The sequence below is a fragment of the Sturnira hondurensis genome, unplaced genomic scaffold (genome assembly GCF_014824575.4).
Source record: "Sturnira hondurensis isolate 20B ecotype Veracruz unplaced genomic scaffold, ASM1482457v3 Scaffold0004257, whole genome shotgun sequence".
In the NCBI taxonomy this organism is placed as follows: domain Eukaryota; kingdom Metazoa; phylum Chordata; class Mammalia; order Chiroptera; family Phyllostomidae; genus Sturnira; species Sturnira hondurensis.
Genome location: NW_028076888.1, coordinates 6,450,929 through 6,471,967, shown reverse-complemented (window position 1 = coordinate 6,471,967; position 21,039 = coordinate 6,450,929). Strand labels below are relative to the sequence as shown.

The following is a 21,039-nucleotide window of genomic DNA, read 5'->3' as shown; positions in this document are numbered from 1 at the left end:
CTGTCCAAGGACCAGTCTGGGAGCTTGTACTGTGTGGATTCTGCGTGATGGTGGATGCTGATCCCACCTCACCCCCACCCCTGCAGTGAGCTCACCCGCCTGCCCTCCAGGCGAGGCCCATGTCTGCTTCCCTGGACACCGCACACACCTGTCTTCACCCTGCACCCTTAACAGCAGGGATGGCCAATGCTATTTGCGGCCCCCCGTCGATATTGGGGTTGAGTGTTTACAAATGTGCTGGAACGTCTCCTGGGTCACTGGAGACACAGTTGCAGCCCAGCAGTGGTGGGTGGGCCCCTGTGGAACTTGGTCACTTCCAAGTTTCAGCAAATGTGTGTAAAGCGGCTGTAAACATCCCCGTGCCAGTGTTTGTGTGGACGTCGGTTTTCAGCTTCAGGTCAACACCAAGGAGCCCAGTTGCCCTGTCCCCCGGTCAGAGAATGCTTAGTTTTGTAAGAAATCGTCAAACAGCCAGTGCATCCACCAGCAATGGCTGAGAGTCCCCATTGTCCCACATTGTCACTGGCACTCGGCATTGTCAGAGCTCTGGATTTGGGCTGTTTTAACAGGGGTGTCAAGATATCTCACTGAGTTTGTGTTTCCCTGATGACGTGTGACATGGAGCATCCTGTCAAATGTTTGTCCGATGTCTGTACATTTTCTTCGGTGAGGTGTTGGTTAAGGTCTTTTGCCCATTTTTTAATCAAGCTGTTTGTTTTCTTATTGTCGAAGGTTAGGGCTCATGTGCATTTAGGATCACCCTCCTGTATCAGAGGTGTTTTTCCCAGTTTTACCGAGAAGTAGCTGACGCCCGTCGCTGCACAAGCATGGGGCACACAGTAGGGCCGCTCGATTGACGAGTACTGGGGCATGGATGTTGCAGTAGGCTTAGCAAACATCCATCAGCTCGTGTAGACATACTGATGTGTCTTTTGCAAATATTTTCTCCTAGTCTGTGGCTTGTCTTTTTGATAGTTTATGGATTTTTAACTTCTCAAAAACCAGAAAGCTCAACAAACAAACAAGCAACGCTTTGGAGGGGTAGAGTTCCCGAGGTGGAACAGTTAAAGAGAGAAAAATAAAAAGATGCCTGGAACCTGGGCTGCGAGGGCCACACAGATGTGCACAAAGCAGGGCAGCTGCTCCACGGGCTGATTTTGGGAGGCCGCTCCCCTCGGAGAGGAGCCCCGTGTCCCCGCTGTCCCCGACCACCAGGAGGCCCGGGGCTGCTGCTGCAGTGAGTCACGTGGGTGGTGATAAAATGCAGGGAGGACTTGGTGGTAGTGTGTCACTATCACAGGAATTTAGCCCCAAGTTAGCCGTGGGTTCTGGGAACTTGGACTTGCTGATATTCACACTGGGCAGGGCATGGGAACCTGTATTCTAATGCCCCTGTGACCCTCTCAGGCAAACATGGGAGAGATTATGCTAATGGGCCAGCCGCCTACTTGCCTTCATTTCCCCACAGAGAAGGGTCCAGATGTCACCTCCAGGCCCCCACGGCCCGGGTCCACCGGAGTCCTCTTACCCCACCTCCCACAGCACGGGCAATCAGTCTACCAAACACACAAAAGAAAAATAATTATTTTATTTCATTTAAAACAGCAGGGCTCTGACCTCAGCCTAGACGGTCAGGGCTTTCATTACAATTTTGCTCGTGCAAAGAATCCTCAGGCTGCTGTTACGCCGTAACGAAAAGTTTGTAAAAATGTGTTTTCTTGTTGGGGACATGTGGGGACCTCTGTTTGCACCCTCAGCCGGAGCCAAATAATAATATTTTTTTAAAAACAAAACAAATAAACAAAGACAACTCCAAAGCACAAAGAGGCACAAAGTGCCCAGTAAACCGGATTAAAAGACCGAGGTTCCCAGAGCGCCGGAGACCACAGCACCTGTTCGCTGACCACAACATCTGTTCCCACGTGTGCCGAGGTCACGCATCTGTGACGGAGGGGGAAGGTGGATAAACATTAGCGACACTGACAGAGGAGAAAGCATTAAAGGAACGCACGTGGCCGACATCGGCTCACAGCACCTGCTCCCTCCCCGGGGCTTCCCCTCCGCGGACAGGACTTTAGCCCCTCAAGTCCAGTTCTGAACTCCACCCTCCCAGCGGAAGGCTGGAAGAGGCACGCTGCGTTCCAGGTTGGGCCCCGCCTCAGGCCCAGCACTGGACAAGCTCCTCCCCACTCCCGCTCACTCGGCCCCCACCACGCACAGTGACACCTTCACCAGCTGCAAAAACGGCGTGGGCAGTGGGGAAGCCGAGATGGAAATACCCAGGTGCAACTGTGGGGAAGTTCTTACAAAAGCAGACAGCGCCGCAGTGGCATCAGGCGAGTGGAATGGGAACTTGGAGTCCTGGGCACCCAGAGATGCTCCTCGCTATTCGGCGAGGCCCCGGCTCCCTCTGCCGGCCATTTCTGACAACAGCAGCCTGCGTGGGGAAACTCAGGTCTGGCCCGCCCTGAGGCCACGACCCCCACCCGCACCCTGTNGCACTGGACAAGCTCCTCCCCACTCCCGCTCACTCGGCCCCCACCACGCACAGTGACACCTTCACCAGCTGCAAAAACGGCGTGGGCAGTGGGGAAGCCGAGATGGAAATACCCAGGTGCAACTGTGGGGAAGTTCTTACAAAAGCAGACAGCGCCGCCGCAGTGGCACCAGGCGAGTGGAATGGGAACTTGGAGTCCTGGGCACCCAGAGATGCTCCTCGCTATTCGGCGAGGCCCCAGCTCCCTCTGCCGGCCATTTCTGACAACAGCAGCCTGTGTGGGGAAACTCAGGTCTGGCCCGCCCTGAGGCCACGACCCCCACCCGCACCCTGTCTGAGCCAAGGACTCTGCGGCCCACACCTGAGCAGGACTCACTCCAGCAGCATCCTCTGCGGCCCACACTCAGCCTCAGCTGTGGCGCATTTTCTTGTGGGCAACAAGCAGCTTCCTGAGTTTCTGCTGCGTTCTAGAAGCTAACTCAAAGGTCTGGACCTGTGCCTGTGATCTGTTGTAACGTTTTTTGGGGGGAACACCGAACTCCCCTCATGGGAGCCGTTTCTCTAGGGAGCTTGCCAGACTGGCCGGCTTTCTGGAGTGCAGCCCTAAGCTTTCTTGGAATCCTAAGGGGATATTTACCTCTTGCTGATGTTCATAAAGAAACTTTTTAAAAAAGAAACCAAAAGTGAGCATTTTGGACTGAGTTCTGCAGACGATTATTCCTTTCAGGTTCTCTTCCTGTTGCAGATTTGCTTGTGAGGGTAATTTAGGAGTCCACAGTACAGTGAGCCTTTGGTCTTAACCCAGAACCGCTTTATAGGCTCCACAAATCATCTCGCTTTTGCAGAGTTCTCACGGCACCCAAGGGAGAGACCCCTATTGGGTAAATTGTACTTTGTGCCCAAGGCTCTGGTGGTGACACTTACACCTCCTGTCCCCAGCCAATGGCTTCTGTGGCTTCACAGAGAAAGTTTTATGAAGTAGAGGAAAGGGTTGGTGGAAGAGGCACAGATGCGTATTTTAACTCCTTTCTCTCTTAAATGTAAATAATCATCCCACATCACTTCCCCAACCAACTCCCAAACCTTCACCTTTGGGGAGGGATCAGTATATGGACCATTCACAAACTCTCTGGTCACCTTTCCTATAAAAACTAAACCAGGACGTGAGGGAGCCAGACCCCTCCCAACACACCTCATTCCAGCACCCACAAGCACAGACCTCAGAGACCGGGGGCAGGGCCCCCCCCCCCAGGGAGTCCCTGCAGTGGCCTTCCTTGCTCCTGTTCCAGCCCTGGCCCTAGAGGAGGGCACCTGTGTCTGAAGTGACTGGTGGAGGCAGGGGTCTGGATTCAAGTGCCCTCCACACCCGCGGCCGGCGACCCCCAGAGAGACCCAGGCTGGTTCCGAGGGCACCCGCAGCTCTGAGCAGCTGCGCTGCGCTGTGCTCACAACATTCACCAGGAAACTGCACGGGAATCAGGTTTGAGGTGACCGGCCCTTGCTGGAAGGACATGATCTCCAGGGAAGGTCACCACCACGACACACCGGGCATCTGCTCCATGACATCTAGGCGGGGCCACATCACTGGTAACCCCTGACATTTTATTTAGGATGGGTACCTGGAGGACATCTCTCGTCCTGCTTTGCCCACAGGGGTGGGTCCTCAGAGGCCAATGACCACTGAGCCACAAGGCAACCTGGTGGCAATCGCGCACCACTGGTCTCCCCAAATCTCACTGCCAGTCCTCAGGCAGACAGAGCCCTCAGTGCAGCGGAACACGGGTGCGTGTGGACACGTGCCACCTGAGAGTCTAGGAGACAGAAGAAGCCGAGTGTTCAGCCTCCCCCGCCAACAGGGCCAAGAGCTTCCACGGCAGAAGGCCTCCATCGCTCCTCCACGTGTCGGCTCAGATGAAGGGTAGCAGGAAGGCTTCCGGTGTGGCAGACACCCCCGCCCACTTCCTGCAGTGGGACTCAGCGCCACCCGCCCTCCCAGGGAGGGGGCAGCCACACACAGAACTACCGGGGGAAGAGCTCAGGTGTGTGGACGTTCATTGGGGGTCCACTGGGGTCCCTGAGTCCCCCGGTTTGGAGGGTGCAGGAGCCTGGGGAGGGCAGCAGCAGCAGAGAGAGAGGAGCCGAGTCCGGACAGCGCGGGTGCAGAGGACGAACATGATGCAGTTGGCACCTCCCTGAAATGTGTTCCCGATGCCCTGTCAGGAAGGAGAGCAGAGGGATGAGTGCCGGGGCTGCAGAGGGTCTTGCACACACAGGCAAGGAGGCTGGCAAGTGCTGCGGACCCCAGGACCTTGCCCTCCACCCCGGGGGCTAGTCTGTGGTGGCCCTGCCTGGCCTCCGGGCAGGTCTGAACGAGCAGATGTGGCCCAGACCTGTCTCCTGGTCTTCAGGGTTGGGAAGGACCCAGGATCAGTCCACCCTTCTGGGTCCACTCCCAGGCTGATGGACAGCACCTCAACATGCCCAGGGCTGCACAAGAGCCACAGAAACCTTCCACCTTCTCTCTCGAATCCTCCCTGTCTCGGGCAGGAAGGAAGGCATGGTGGCACTGAGACCCTGCCAGCCCCGAGTTGGCTGATGCATTGGGTGTGCCTACTCTGCGGGGGAAAGCCATCTGACCCTCCACCGGGATAGCGGGGCCAGGGAGGGCAGACCTCCCTACGTACATGCAGAACGACCAGCACCGGGGTCTGCACGGCCGGGGAGCCACAGAGGGTCAGGACGAATCTCACGGTGCTCCAGACCCGGAGGCAAATGAAGATGACCGGGATAAGGACCAGCTTCTTATCGGCTATGGAGCTGTGTTGCTGGAGCCGGTGGGCCTCGGACAGGATGGGCCGGTACTCGGAGAGCGCCTCGTGCTGTGCAGGGCACACCGGGAGCAGACGTGAGCTGGCCAGGCTGCCCCCCGGCTGCCCACAGGCGCCCATCTTCCGAGGGACTCAGACTCTCAGGAGAAGGAGGCAGAGGTGTGCACTGCCTCCCACCCACACGCTAGAGGCCCGGGCTCCTGTCTCCAGCCCGAATCCTTCTCCTGAACTCCTGTCTCCTCCATCCACAGCCTGGGCTGCATCTCCACGTGCCATCCACAACACGCCTGGAAACCGAACACCTGCTCTGACGTGGAGCCCACCCATGCCTCCCCACCTCAGCTAATGGAAGCGCGGTCCTGCCAGGTGCCCAGGCTGAAATCTGGGTGTCGTCTTTGATTTCCCTCTTCCTGTTACAGCCCTCATCCCATCCGTGGGCAAGTCCCAGGGGCTCTACCTTCAGAAGAGTCCCAGGACCTGAAACTTCTGTCCACTGCCACCAGTGTGGGTGGCCCAAGACCCATCGCAACTTCAACTAGCCACTGCCACTTCTGCAGGTCTCTCTCCGTCATCCTTACTACCCGACCCTCCCACTCCCCCCCCCCCCCATGGCCTTATTCTCAGCACAGAAGCAGCACCGTTGCTTGAAAACCTAAGTCAGATCCCACCAGGCTCCCAAAGCTCTTGGTGGCTCCGTTTCGCAAGGTCCTTACAAGCTCTCCAACCCGGGGCAAGCTCTGACCTCACTCCGACTCCTCGCCCCTCATTTATTCCACTGCAGCCACACAGGCCTCCTCGTTATTCCCCAAACATGCCAAGCGCACCCTGCCCTGGGGCTGCACACCAACTGTTCCCTTACCTGGGAGGCCCTTCCCCACCCATCCAGGCGCCTCATTCCCTCCCTTTGCTCCCAGACTTTGCTCCCATGTCACCTGAGTAAGATGCACCTGACGATCTCACTGAATTGCAAAGGCGTTTCCCGTGCAGCCCCGTCCCGTAGCAAGCCCTTTACTTCAGTCTGTTTTTCACAGCTCACTCAGCTCACCCTCCTTCCTAGAGGTCATTCTCCCTTGTTCAGAAGGCCGACTGCTTAGGATGGCCCCCAACCCCCAGAATCAAGCTCACCAGACCCTGCCCCACAGGAGCTCACAGGAGGGGCTCCCCCTGAAAGCTGAGGCACAAAGAAGAGGTGAGGAGGCACCAGCTTTGGCTCCCCCGCCCCTGGGAACACCCTTCAGTGAGAGGAGGGGGGCTCCACTTCCAGAGCACAGCGGAATTTGTAAAAATAGACCAGACCACTCACAACAAAAGATGCGTTCCGGAGCCTGGCCCTGAGCTGGGGACACTGCAGGTCTAAGTGAGAGGCAGAGCCACACACCTCGGCATCTCTGGGCACCGGAGCTGCTGCAACTGCCCTGCTCAGAGCACCTGCCTCCTCCCCTGGGGCCTTCGAACCGAACCGAACCGAACCACCGAGGGCGGAGCCTGCCTGCTCCTCCGGCTCCTGTATTTGTAGCTCTTCGTCTCAGTTAGAGGCCAGGAACAACTCCTACCAACACCTCCCCGTCCACCATTCTCCTTTTTGGGGAAACACTTGCAGAGAGGTGGACCCACTGTCACATGTGGGGATCGGGCCTAGAGGCCCCGGCTTCTGCCCATTCCAGGGAGGGCAGGGAGGACAGACAGACCCAAAAAGACAGCTCCGGAGGGGCTACTGGGCAGAGCCTGGAGGAGCTCGGGAGCCCGGAACCGCTCAGGGCAGTGGAAAGGAGGGGGAGGCAGCGGAGAAAAGGGCACCCCTTCACCCAGGCAAGAGGACAAAGAGGGATTCAGACCAGCTGGCATCTCTGCAGCTGAGCAGAGGGGCAGCGGGGAGCGGTGAGGGTCAGTTCAGTTCCGAGTAAAACAAGAACCAGAAGTCTCGACTCGGGTGGGAGTGCAAGGTGGGGATCAGGAGTCACCGACAGCTGCTGGGAACACCCTGCAAACTCCGAAATGGCTGCTGAGCCAACAGCCTGCCCTGAACAACAGGGATGCCTCGCCTGCAGTTCCAGCCTTGCAAACTCAGGGCACTGCACCAGCAGCCCTGCCCAACCAGCCTGGAAGTCCATGCTCAGAGTTCCAAGGAAACCTATCTTATGCTCCAGCCCTGGGCACCTTTTATCTTTTATCGTAATTACGTACACTCCTGCCTCTCCAAGGACAGGACCCCTCCCCAGTCCGAGTCCTCAGGACGAACTCCCACTGCCACACGGCGCTTTTGCCTGTAGTAGATGCTCAATAAAAATGTACTGAATGAGTGGTGGAGTGGAGGGAGGGGTGGGCAGGTTAACAAGAGGCTTTTTGGGTAGCAGTGTGCTGTGGCCAGGAGGAAGTCTGAATTTCACATCTGCAGAACTAGTCGTTACGAACAAGGAACGGTTGGTCAGACTGTCAGAGAAAGACCATTCTTCCCTAGAACCTCTGGCCAGCTGGCCCCGTCTGCTGCTGTAGTAATCCCGGAGTGCCTGGGAAGTCTACCATTTGTGATACAATTTGAATCACCAAGGATAATGAGGTGAGTTATTGTACCAGTGATGAGGAGATTTATGGCCTCCCCTCCCAGTTCTATTTATACTTGGATACTGCTCATTTCTCATGGAAATTCCTATGGCGGGTGGTGGGAGTTGAATCACTGTCATGGTCTGTCCAGGAGGGGGCAGTAGAGGGCTGTGGCTGAGCACACAAGCTGACACCCTCTTCTTGAAAGCAGAGCAGAGCAGAGCAGCCCTTAACCCCTGTAAGACCCCTCTTTATCTTCCACAAANATTTATGGCCTCCCCTCCCAGTTCTATTTATACTTGGATACTGCTCATTTCTCATGGAAATTCCTATGGCGGGGGGGGGGAGTTGAATCACTGTCATGGTCTGTCCAGGAGGGGGCAGTAGAGGGCTGTGGCTGAGCACACAAGCTGACACCCTCTTCTTGAGAGCAGAGCAGGTTTGGGGAGCCCTTAACCCCTGTAAGACCCCTCTTTATCTTCCACAAAGCAGGAGACACAGGACCCGCTCCCAATAGGGCTGTGTAGTCAGCAAACCAGACAGCCTCCGATGCGTGTAATGCATGGTGCCCAATGCTCACTCAGCAAGCCCTCCGTTACTAGTTCTGTCCCACAGGCAGCCAAGCCCCAGGCCAGGACTCGGATAAGCCCACAGTGGCCCACAGAGCCCTGGCCCCGGGCCTCGTGGGGAGGGGGCGGCTGTGGGCACCTACCGCCCTGTTGATGTGCTTCCTGATGAGGAGGTATAGCACGGGCAGCGTGACGTAGGCCAGCATCTCCCATAGCTTCCCGGTCAGCAGCATCCACAGAACGTGGTCCTCCGCCTCCAGGTCGATCCAGCACCAGCCCACGGACACGTCTGAGTCGTCGTAACCGATCTTCTTTAGAATGACAGCTGCCACGGTGATGGTCAGCGGAACCCCCCAGCTGAGGGACAGGAGCAAACAGGCACCGAGGTCAGGCCCTGGCCCCTAGCAGAGCCAGCAAGGGTGAAAGGGCTGGGGTGCCCTTCAGAGAAGGAGAAAAGAGGAGAGCCATGCCTCCAAGTGTCCTGGAGAAAAGAGGGCGGGAGTCCTCAACGCCCCAGGTCCGCCAAGCCCAGCTGCCCAGCAGCTGCCCTCTGACCTGCCTGGGTTGAGGGGTGCACACTGATGGCCTGGGGTGGCTGGTGCCGGGTGGTCCTTGCTCCCTGGACCTGCATCAGGATCTGGAAGGGGGTCGGGGCTTTGGGCAGACACACCTCCCAGGGCCTGAGGCCTCCACTCTGGGGGAAGGGGCAGGGCCCTAGCAAGGGGCCTCTAACACAGAAAGCCCAGGGCAGGGCCAACTTCATCACTATCCCCAGGCCAACCCAGGGGGGACGAGGCCCAAGCCCCAAGGCCCTTACCCAGCGGTCCCCATTCCGGTGTCCTCAGCATCCGCTCCCCCAACAGGGACAGCAGGATGGAGCCCACAAAAGTCAGAGGGTTGTGAGAAAGGCATGAAGTTACACCCAGGAGTCTGTCCATTTTGAACACCTGTTCTATGCAAAGTCATTTAGCTGCTAAGTTACCACACAGGGTGGGGCAAAAGTAAGTTTATAGTTGTGAGTACGGGAAATACAGTTTCTTCTTCTATTATTATTTATTAATTATTGTATTATTTTCCATGCGAACAGCTATAAGCCTCCTTGTGCCCCACCCTGCAAATCAGTGGCAAACTGTTCTGTGGTGACAAAGGGTTACCTTTTAAAAACTTGTGCTATTCTGGGATTTTAGAACCACAGGTCACAGCTACAAGCCCATGAGGGCGGGGGCCCTGTTGGTTCACTATTGTCACCGGGTAGGGACAAAAGAAGAGCCTGCTGAATGAATGAATGAATGAACGAACGAATGAACTTTGAGCCATGCGACTGAGAGGTCTCCCCAATTCACTCCATTCATGCACATTATTCACTGCATGCACATTATTGAAAAGGAAGGAAGAAGCTTTTAAAGTTGCTAAAACAGCAATCCTGAAGTTACACTTGTGGTTTCCCGTCTGTGATAGGAAGGGACAAGTACCACGTATAGGGACAGTCACTGCACAGGAGGCTGGGCTGTGGTGGAGGGTCCCCACTCAGGCTGGGAAGAGGAGGAGAGGGGGTTCAGGACGGGGGCGTCCTGCGCCGAGATCCTTCCCGCTTGCTGGGCATCCTGACGGCCCTTCCGGGAGACCTGGGGACCACACGGCGACAGACAAATTCTGAGACTTTGGCTGTGTCCTACTAAAGCTATAAAGGGGGCTATGTTTGCCCTGGATCACTGCAGTGGCCGGAGCGGAGCGCGTTCGGGGAATTGCCAGAAGGAAGACCAAAGAGGCAGAAGGCTAGCTTGGAAAGGGCTAAGGACGTGGGCTGATCAATCAGAGCTGTTGTTTCAACTTGAGCACAGATGGCAGCTACCTGGTCTGGAAGCTGTTCAGGGAGGTATTTAAGTGGGAGGTGGTGACACAGGTAAGATCGGGGAGCAGTGGGAGGGACTGTCTACTGACCCAGCAAAGCAGGCTCCGCCAGACTCGTAACTCACGGATGCAGGCAATGCTCAGCAACGGGCAGTCCAGAAAAACGCACTGGTACACACGCGCGTGTGTGTGTGTATAAATGTGCACCTATAAATTTATTGTAGAAGTTACTGGTATAAAAGGTGTGGAGCACCATTTATAAGGAACGATACACAAAACTCCCAATCGCAAATGCCACGAGGCTGGCTGAACCTCACAGTATGTTTTTGTGGACTTCCACTGAACTCCGGGGTGCGCAGCCTCTCTGTGGCCCCGGGCAGCAAAGAAAGCGGTTCTAGGATAGGGGTTTTCTTTTCATTTAACCTTTATTTTCCTTAACAAACTCCAAGAAAGTGAAATATGGAAGGCAGAAGAATACTGGTTCGACAGAGACTCGAGCGATTTCNAGGAACGATACACAAAACTCCCAATCGCAAATGCCACGTGGCTGGCTGAACCTCACAGTATGTTTTTGTGGACTTCCACTGAACTCCGGGGTGCGCAGCCTCTCTGTGGCCCCGGGCAGCAAAGAAAGCGGTTCTAGGATAGGGGTTTTCTTTTCATTTAACCTTTATTTTCCTTAACAAACTCCAAGAAAGTGAAATATGGAAGGCAGAACAATACTGGTTCGATAGAGACTCGAGCGACTTCTTAGCGGGATCAGATGATAATTTCCTAGCACTTGAAGAGTATTTCTCTTCTTTGCTTTTTCCCCTGCTCCGTGACCCTGTCTCTTCTCATCATCTCCTCTTGAAATACTGAGTTTTCCACCTGCCCCAGTGTGGCTACCGTCTCAGTTTAAGTTCAGAGACAAGAAACACATTTAATCTTTACCTATTAACGTACCCTCTGCCACTTTCTGAAGTCCAGATCAGGGGGTCCAGCCGACTCTGCCCTCAGGCCAAATCTGGTTTTTGAAATAAAGTTTGATTGCCACACAGCCACACTCATTCCCGTCCACAGTAGCTGCGGCCGAGCTGAGCTGTGCAACTGAGATCACATGGCCTGTGAAACTGAAAATACTCACTCCCCGGTCCTTTACAGGAAAAGTCTGCTGACCTCTGCCCTCCGCATTCAACAAGCCAATAAATCAAGCCCTGATCTGAACTGTTTGCCAATTTCCAAGGTGTAAATATTTCCGCCGTGGCCAAGTGCTGGCCACCAGTTCAGACGCAGAGCAGCACACCATTGGATAGGGTTTCTACCACACGGATGCAATGATGCAAAAACTTCGAGTGCACAGAACACAGTAAAATAATCAAGTTGTAATCAAATTTTGAGTATTCTTATGACTTTTTAATATGAGGGGGGACCCCCCAAAACCAGGATTATCTTCTGGAGGGCAGGACTCTGGTAGTACAGGCTTCTCCCACTAGGTGAGTGTTCTAGGAACCCATCTGTAACAGTGTGCCAGCTGGTGTTGTTGTGAGAGGTTGTGTTCAGCTCCAGTGAATTTTTTTTGAGGACTCTTTCAACGTCAACACCATGCTGAGTGTTCAGCAGTTCTTGGCCAGAAACAGCATGACCCCCGTGCCCCACCCTCCCTCTTCATCCAATGAAAAAAACGTCCTCCAAGGGAAATGTTTGCTGATGTAGAAGAGGTGAAACAAAAATCATCAGAAGCACTAAAAGGCATCAAAATAGAATTCAAAAACTGTTTTGAGCAGCGGAAAAAATGTCTCGATAGACGTACTGCATCAAAGGGAGAGTATTTTGATGATGACTGAAGTTTAAACATGTAAGAACAAATACACAATTTTTTATAAATAAATTCCACTTTGGGGGAATTTAATAATAATAATTTTTAATAGTTAATTAATCATTATTTTCCAACACTGGAAAACTATCTGATGTCACAAAGAAGTTGCTTAAATTCACTTAATTTTATGTCTGTATAATCTAGTTTTTAATAATGGCTGTATTTCACAATCGGCTCACAAAATGCCCTAAAATTGAACCACGGAGTCCAGCAGCTGGCTGCAGGACACCCAAAGTGGGCAGAAGAGGTAAAGGACGGGGAGCTGAAGAGGCCCCCAGTTCTGCACCTACAGAGGGTGGAGAAAGCGGCATTTCGGGGAACCTCCCATAAGCCCAGCTGTTCCCAGACGCGGTGGGGGAGGGGCACCCTGAGCTGTAGGTGGCGTGACTCTGGAAGGCACTTCGCAGAGACACGTGCGACGTAATTCCTGCTTTCCAGAAATGCACACTTCCAATTTCTTACCTATACCACCTAACAGTTCTCCAATTTCCCCACAAAAAAGTCATCAACCAAAAATTAAACACCACCAGGACAAGGGAGGTGACACTTAAAAACAGCACCTGTGAAGACGACCAAGGGCTCTCTTTAGCGGGCTTTGACCTAGAAACTCCTGCGGTCAGAGAAGCTGCCCTGATGCCCAGACACGGGCGGCCCAGACGGCCAGCAAACTGTCCTGCCACTATGTGGATACTGCGACCCACATCGACACCTGGGGTGTGAAGCTGGCACCAGAGCCGGGCCATAAGGAGAAGTTGGGCCCTGAGTGAGTCTCAAACATTTAAAGACGCTTGTCAAGGTCACAGGGCCATGCGCAGGGGATGCAGTGAAAGGCACAGAGGACATGGAGGGGACAGGGAAGGGACATGGCTAAAGCAGGTGAATAACACGGCCCCTTCTCTCCAAAGCCCTGACTCTGAGGCTTTGGGGAAGGAGGACTGGGGTCCCCTGGATGGAAGGGGCCTGAAGACCACACCCCCTGCGCAGAATCCCCCACGTGCCTGGGCCCCAGCTCTCACCTGCATTTGCCTGGAAACCGATGTCAGAAACTGAGGTCAGAGTCGGAGCTGGCATCCTCCACCCTCAGGGCTGACACTGCCTAGAGCTACTGCCGCCCCCTTCCCCATCTCATAGGCTGACGCCCAAAATAAGCCCCAGGGCTTCAGGAGCTGACTGCGTTTGGAGACGGGGTCTTTGAGGAGCTGATGAGGTAGAATGAGGTCACTGGGGTGGGCCCCACTCCTAGGACTGGTGTCCTTCCGAGCAGAGGACGAGCAGCTGACGGCAGAGAGATGAGCAAGCCACGGCGAAGACGCAGGGTGCGGACAGGCCTCTACAAGCCAAGGAGCCAGGTCTCCAAGGAAAAGCCCGCCCTCCCTTCCAGCCTCCAGGACTGTGGGAGAACCACGTGTTGGTGTTTGACCCACCCTGGCTGGGCCCTTTGTCAGGTACGACCCAGGANGGGGTGGGCCCCACTCCTAGGACTGGTGTCCTTCCGAGCAGAGGACGAGCAGCTGACGGCAGAGAGATGAGCAAGCCACGGCGAAGACGCAGGGTGCGGACAGGCCTCTACAAGCCAAGGAGCCAGGTCTCCAAGGAAAAGCCTGCCCTCCCTTCCAGCCTCCGGGACTGTGGGAGAACCACGTGTTGGTGTTTGACCCACCCTGGCTGGGCCCTTTGTCAGGTACGACCCAGGACACTGGGTTTTCTACAACATGCGGGGCAGAGACTTGCTCTGGGCAGAGGTCCTACCCTGGCTCCACACCGCCCCCAGCGGGGAGGGGCAGATGGGAGACACCCCACCCCCACTGCACCAGCCAGCAGAGCTGGGAGGGAGGGGCGAGCTGACCAAAGGCATTCTGATCTGTCATGAGGAGCTTAGCTCTTCTTAGAACTGGCGTCCTTTTTGTTCCCAGTCTCCTCCTGGAAAGTGGAACTAGACTAGCCAGGTGGGGGGTGAGCCATCTCCCTAAGTCGCTGGCATCTGTCAGCTGACCCCCAACAGGCGCCTGTCCCCAGAACAGCGGGTGCCCTGGGCTTCCCTCAGAGTTCCCAGCTTCCCCCAGGTCAGGGCGGGGAACACCTGTGGTGTCAGAGAGCCACTTCCACTTCCCACTTCCCACGCAAGTGGGAAGACCTACCCCTGCTACCCACGCATGAAGGGTCAGCCGGCCAGGGGCTCAAGTCTGCTCACTGGTTTGCCCCCACTGTTGGGATCCTACACCGCTCCCTCTCCCCAAACCTCACCCTCCCTACAGACCTTGTAGGAGGTGGGGGAGGGGGCTTGGCTGGGGAGGCAACAAAGGGGTCTTCTGCCCCTTCTGTAGGTTAGGCCGCAGTGCCCATCTGGGTGCCTTGCAGCACCCAGGGAAAGCCTCGAATGCCAACACAACAAAAAACCGCTTTGAGGACAAAACTGTCAGGCAACAATGTGCCAATTTAGAAAGTTCCCAGAAGAGGGACGGAGGCCCCAGGGAAATGCAGCTGCAGCCAGACGGGCCTGGTGAGAGGAATCACAAGGGCCACGCGGCCTCCAGGTCTCCCTCCGGACAATGGGCCCCAATTGTTCAGTGAGGGGCAGAGAAGCAGGACGTGGGAGAAGTTCAGGGAGTCAGCCGCTGGCCAGGCCACCACGAGGTCACTCTGCAGCTGCAGCTGCGGCGGGGGGGTGGTGCCCAAAGGAACTTTTAAACACACCCCTGGCACCATCTTCAGTAGCCCTGGTGCTGGTGGGAACCAAGGACCCATCCTGCAGCGCTCAGAAGTGCTTCCTGCCCACCGGGGTCCTGCCCAGGGAAGGACGGGCAGGTCCACCCTTGCCCCATGAAGGGGGGGGCAGCCTCTGTTCCCACAGCCCCACGGTGGGCTGCCCATGGACACGCAGAGACAGCGCAGGGGGACTATGTGCCCCACATCAGTGTTGTCTGGGAACGTTTCAGAGGTAATAAAAAAGGCAGTTCCGTTCTTGTTATTTCGGGGTGTGCTGGCTGACATGGGGTGCTGTTCATGCAGCCCCTGTGGCCACCCCTCATTCCGACACTGCCTGCTTGGGGCCCTGTCCCTGGGACCCAAGCAGTGAGCAGGTTTCCAGTTAGAGAGCTCAGAGGGCCTTCCGCCCAGAGTCATATTTCCTCTTTTCTCTGATGAGAACTTCCCACTCCCCATAGCAGAGTTGTTGGGTTTTTATGGTGAATTCGGGGTGCTGCAGGCTCCTTCTTTCTCTAGAACCCCCAAGCAAGTCCCAGAGTGTGGGCCAGGGGTACAGGGCCCATCCCTGCCTGGGGTGATGCCCGCACCCACTCAAAACTCACTGGAGCCAGAAGTCCTAAGACTGCCGGACGTGGCCAGCTTGGCTGGGACCTTTGTGCTGTTATGGAAGCAAGATGAGGGGCCCCCAGCCTGACTTTCCCTCAGGCTCATGGGACACATGGGGTGATGCCTGACCCAGCGATGGCCTGGAGGCCCCGGGAACTTGCAGCGGAGGGGGGATGGTTCCCTCACCTGGCCTGACCCAGCTCTGGCTTGGCTCAGAGCAGCCCACCACCTTGTGGGGGAGGAGGGGCTGCCAACGGCCGGGGCTCGGGTGGCTCCGTGCCACCTGGGCTTACCTTATGGAAAGGGAACTGACCCACGCGGCAGCTCTGGGCCTGAGCTCCCCAGCACCTTCTCGGGCGAGCACCCTAGCGGGCGGCCACCAACGCATCCCCACAGGGAAGTGAAATACAGGCTTCTCACCAGGCCGCCTTGACAGAGTCGAAAGGACACAACACAGGGCTGTCCTTGAACACTGATATTCTCACACAAGCAGGAAATTCACTCCACAGTCCTGTCAACAGGAGCTGAACGTCTGAGGAGTAACAGGGCATTTATCTCAACAAGACACTGGCTCGTCATGAAAGGAAAACCGTAACTGCAGCGGAGAACTGGCCAAGAACCCCTCGGCCCAGCGATCAAAGGAACATCATCAGGAATGAAACTAATCAAAGCCACCAAGAGGAAGCCGAGAGAACAGGCCTCTGCGAGATTCCTGCCAACAGCGCAGAATCTGAACCCACCCAGGAGGCAGCCCCAGGCAACCAAGCAGGGGCCCACGCCACTACATAACACCCTGCACTCTTCCTGAAAGTCACCGTCAGGAGACTCCGGGAAAGGCGGAAGAACGTTCCGGGCGGAAGGAGCAGAGAGAGGCTGGAGGCTGAGCCAACACATAAGCCACGGCTTTCCTTTGCTATTGGGACATTATCACAAGACCAGCAAAATCTCAGTAAGGTCCACTATGAGTCCGCTAACAGCACTGCTCTCGGGTAACCCCTGCCTCCTCGAGGCCCACGTGCTTCCGAAAGAGGCTGTTCTCGTCTTCGGGAAACACACGCTTGGGGGCCACAGGCCCGCGACTGCCTTACTCTCAAATGGTTCCGGACAAAAATAGCTGGAGAGGATAAAGGTAACATGAGAAATTGTTAATAATGCGGAGAGTCTGGAAAGTTAAAAATCAATCATTGTCAACTTATATCTCAATTTAAAAAGTCATTGCCAAGGCCAAGAGACAAGATGGAACCATAAAAGGATGGAGCTTGGAGTTCTAACCCGGAGCCTCCCTCTCCCTGGCCTCGGGCAGGTCTCGGCAACTGTAACTGGAGGGTGGTCATCCTGTCCCTTCCTTCACTGGTCACCAGTGAACCAAGGAACAGGACAGCACTTTGCAAGAGCTCAGCTGCAGCTCATGTGAGATACAATTTTCCTGAGGATAATAAAGTCAAAACTGCCCTGTCCAGGCCGGGTAGCTCAGTTGGTTAGAGTTTCACCCCCCTACACAAAAAAGTTGTGGGTTCAGTTCCCAGTCATTCTTCATGTAAGAATAAACCAACAAATGCAGAAAGAAGTGGAATAACACGCCGACGTTTCCCTCCTTTCTTCTGTCTCTAAAATCAACCAATCAATAAAAATAAGTAATAAAGTCTAGGCTGCCCTCCTTCTCCAATGAGAAAAAAAAAGTCTTTCTGCCAAGGCCGCCATGATGGGGCCCTCGGAGGGAGCAGGTGCTTCCCGGGAGGCTGTGTGCGGGGTGGACCCCCTCCAGCCTCCGGCTGCACGCGGTTGCAGTCAGTTTCACAGATGCTATTTTCACTCAACGTTGTATCCTACCGTCAGCAAGATGATGTACGGAGCTCACAGACAGTACTGGCTGCCTGGCATTTCTGGCGGGGCTGCAGTCTGTAGCCCACTGTTCCCTATTGTGTGGACATGGAGACTGCTTTCAAACCCCCGCCGTGGGAACGGTGTCTCACGGACTCCTTCGAACATATGGCTTTGCATGCGTTTTGGATGACCTCCTTAGACAAGGTCTCTATAAATAGGATCACTGGGTCAAGGGGTATGAACCAAATACTTTCCACATGGGTTATTCTAATTTACATAGCCAAGAATAATGTAGGAAAACACCAGTTTCTTTGGCATTTATTACGTTCTTATTCTGCCTTACTTTTTTCCCTTAATTTAATGAGGAAATGATGCCTCAGCATTATAACTTGCATTATTTTGAGTACTAATGGGGGCAAACTTTTTTTCTATATGTATTTTCCAACTTTTACTATTTTGTCTGAACGTGGCCTTGGTTCACTTATCAGGATATTTGTCAGTTAAAAAAATCAATTCCTAAAAACTCTTCACTGAATATAGATACAACTTTTTGGGGAGTCATATTGCAAAACACTTTCCAAGACTCAAAGGTTTGAAGAAGTGGGCTGACCTGCAGTTGTTTGAAAGGGTGACGAGGTGTGACTGTCTAGCCTACGTCTAGGATGAGACTTCTCACAGGGACAGGCACGTCAGCAACAATAAACTGATTCTCCAAAGACGAACGGTGGAGGGTGCTTCGTGAGGTTATTAGCGACACAGTCTGGGAGCGCCTAGGTCAGCAGATGAAGCTGCTCCACAGTCTTACCCATTCTCTTGGTCTAGTAAAACGTGAGCGCTAACTTCCGAAAGGGAATAAATCCTCAAAGTCCCTTTCTAGCTCAGGCACAGGTATTTTTTTTTCTTTTAAGAAGCAGGTGAATCGCATTCAGCAAATAAAATGAACGATTTACATTTTTTATGGCCAGCAGGGGGCACTCAGACTTGCTTAGGAGGCCTTTCCTAAAAAATCCGCAGAAGGCTCCCTCCCTGGAAGGTGAACAGAAAGAACTCCCAACTCCGGTTTCTTAGGAAAATTGTCATTTCTAAGGAGCTGCACCAGGTTTATCTTCATCACTTTACGAAATATATTGGATTCAATATTTTTAAAAAGTGCGGAGAAAGAGAAGAGATTCTTGCAAAGAAAGTCTCAGGCACCTTCTCAAGTACACGTGAACGCTGCCCACATCCAAGCAGCCTGCCAAGGACCAGGTCTTGGAAGTGGACACAGAGGTCAGGGGAAGGCTCTGAGGGGAGGAGAGGCGCCCACACTTTCTGTGGGTCCCTGCAGCATCCGGGGGACTGTCAGAACAGCTTGCTTCAAATCTCAGAGAATCGGGCCGCTGAGTTTCCCAGGGACCAGCTGGTCCCCGGCCAACAGCTCTGAGAAGAGGTCAAGTGACTCTTGCAATCTTGTGACCTCACTGTTGTGACATCCAAGTGACCTGTCTCTACTAAAGTGCTGACTGTCCTCAGGCTTTGGAAGGCACTCAAGCATGTCAGAGAGAGGGCCTATAATTAGGACAGTATTAGGTGCTCTTCTCTGGGGAGGGAGAAGAGGGAACACGCCCTGCGAGATTCTGGCCCTGGTTCCACACAGGACAGCGCCAGATACCTGAATCTTGAAACCACACCCGGAAGGGGTCAACCCTCTTCCTCAGGGGAGGGGTAGTTGATGCGAGGCTTCGACCTCAGGGCAGGGCAAGCCTTTCGTTTTCCCTGTTCTCGGGTATTCCAGGCAGCTGGTGGCCCTCGTCCAGAGCAGCCTCTGCCGTGACCTCAGCCTCGGAGTTGCTCAACTCTAGAAAGCTAAGATCATCCAGGACACAGACAACAACAGACGGGCCTGAAGTCTAGAGGTGAGCAAAGAAAACGGAGAGGACCGTCTTGTACATTTCACAGCCGAGGCACTGCATTTGGCAGAGGGCTGGATAAACCGGGAGCACAGGAGTCGCTGCATGCACCACCCCTGTGGCGTGTGGGTGGTGGTGCGGGCTTGGGAGCTGCCAGGCTCTTCAACCTGGGACAAGCAACTAACTCATCTCCCCTGGCCTGGAATCCAGGTGCTTCCCCGTCTGGGCGGCACAGAGAGCCAGGACAAAGTGAAGTCGGGGCCAGAGAACCCAGAGAGTCTAAGACCTCCAGGTGCATCTAAGCTACCAGGACCGGGCTCTAAGAGCAAGTTTTAGCCCTCCTCCCTCCAGGAGTGAGCTGAGTCGCCCACCTCGTGGAGGCTCTGGTCTGGGCAAGCAAACAGAGGCTCCCTCTGCAGTGATGCTCAGGACAGCCCCACCTCTCTGGCAAGCCTGACATGGTCCTGCTGACCCTGGAGATTGAGCAGACACTGTCTGCCGGGCTCTCAGCCAGGGATCCAACCAAGACATGGGCACCAGACGAGCGCGAGGGCCACAGGGGCAGCAGGCAGGGCCCAGGCGAGAGGGCAGGGCGGGAAGGGGGTCTCCAGGAAAGTCAGCGCCGCAGCCACCCACCTGACCACGTGGAAGGCCCAGAACAGGAGTCCGGCCCGGTGTCCGCGCGTGGCGCGGACGATGCTGAGGTACAAGTAGAGGGCGATGGCCACCGTCCAGAAGAAAGAGCTAGTGTTGGCGAAGGTGGAGAGTGCGCCCTGCAGCACGCAGTCCCACGAGGGGCCCGAGAAGTCCTGGAGCACCCCATAGAAGTAGGAGACCGCCGACAGAAGGTCGGCCAGCGACAGGAAGAGCAGCAGGCGGCGCGCTCGGCTGCGCAGGTCGGGCCACAGGGCGTGCGTGGCCACCAGCAAGCCCGATCCGAGCGCGGAGAGCACGCAGGACAGCAGCACCACCGCGCGTTCCGACGGCACCAGCTCCGTGGGCGGCGCGGGCGGCGGCATGGCTGGGCGAGGAAGGGCCGGGCTGGGGCCGAAGAGCGCGGGCTCGGCGCGGACAGAAGCAGGACCGCCCGTGCGGCCGCCGCCGCCGGCTAAGACTCCGCAGCGAAGCGCCCACGGCGGGCGTCGCGGGCCCTCCCCACCCTGCGAGCCTCGGCCCCCTCGCCCCGCCCGCGCCGCAGGCCCGGGCTCCAGGCACCGCCCACGGCCTCAGACCACGCCCCCGCGCCCTCCGTGCCTCACCCCTCCCCAGCCCTCGCGTCCCGTCCGCGACTCCTGGCCCCGCCCAGCCCCGCCCTTGGCCCCGCCCACACGCCCGGGAAAGACCTCGCACCACGCCCCCGGGACCCCACGTGCGTCCGGTCTGCGCTCGGGCTACAGATCTGGAGCCCTGCCCGCCCAGGGGGGTTACCCCTACCCTCGCGGGGGCTCGGGCGTCTGCCCTGGGGAGCTAAGGACTTGCGCTTTTGTAGCCAGTATTACCTCGCTTCCTCACACCCGCGCGCGCGCGAGTGTGCGTGTGTGTTAGGTGGGGTGTCCTTATCACTGGTGACAAAAACCACTCTAGACCTGTGGTCCTCCTCCCCTAACCAGCGGGACAGAGTGTTCGCAGGCCTGTAAGGGGGTGTTGACAAGTTTTCTTACAATGAGCACACTACTGTAAAAAATTCAGCCTTATTGGGTGTACTTTTTTATTTTTAATTTAATTTTTTTGGTTTTGGGGGGAGGATGTACTTTTTTTTAAAGAAACAGTTCTGATTTATCGGTTTTGTCCGTAATCTATTTTTGCGACGTAATTTACATACCAGGAAAGCGGCACTTGTGAGTGTACAATTTAGTAGTTTTTACACCTT

The 21,039-nt window shown here is 55.5% G+C and overlaps 1 protein-coding gene across 1 annotated transcript; it reads right to left on the bottom strand.

The window, feature by feature from the left end:
* Positions 1-1,566: 1,566 nt before the first annotated feature.
* On the bottom strand, positions 1,567-20,344 carry GPR157 (G protein-coupled receptor 157). Its single transcript, XM_037045311.1, has 5 exons — positions 19,806-20,344; positions 8,579-8,792; positions 5,182-5,376; positions 2,704-4,710; positions 1,567-2,352 (listed from the first exon to the last, which is right to left on the bottom strand). Exons 1-4 carry the CDS (start codon positions 20,186-20,188, stop codon positions 4,549-4,551), a joined length of 954 nt encoding a protein of 317 aa, XP_036901206.1. The 5' UTR covers positions 20,189-20,344; the 3' UTR covers positions 1,567-2,352; positions 2,704-4,548.
* Positions 20,345-21,039: the final 695 nt, after the last annotated feature.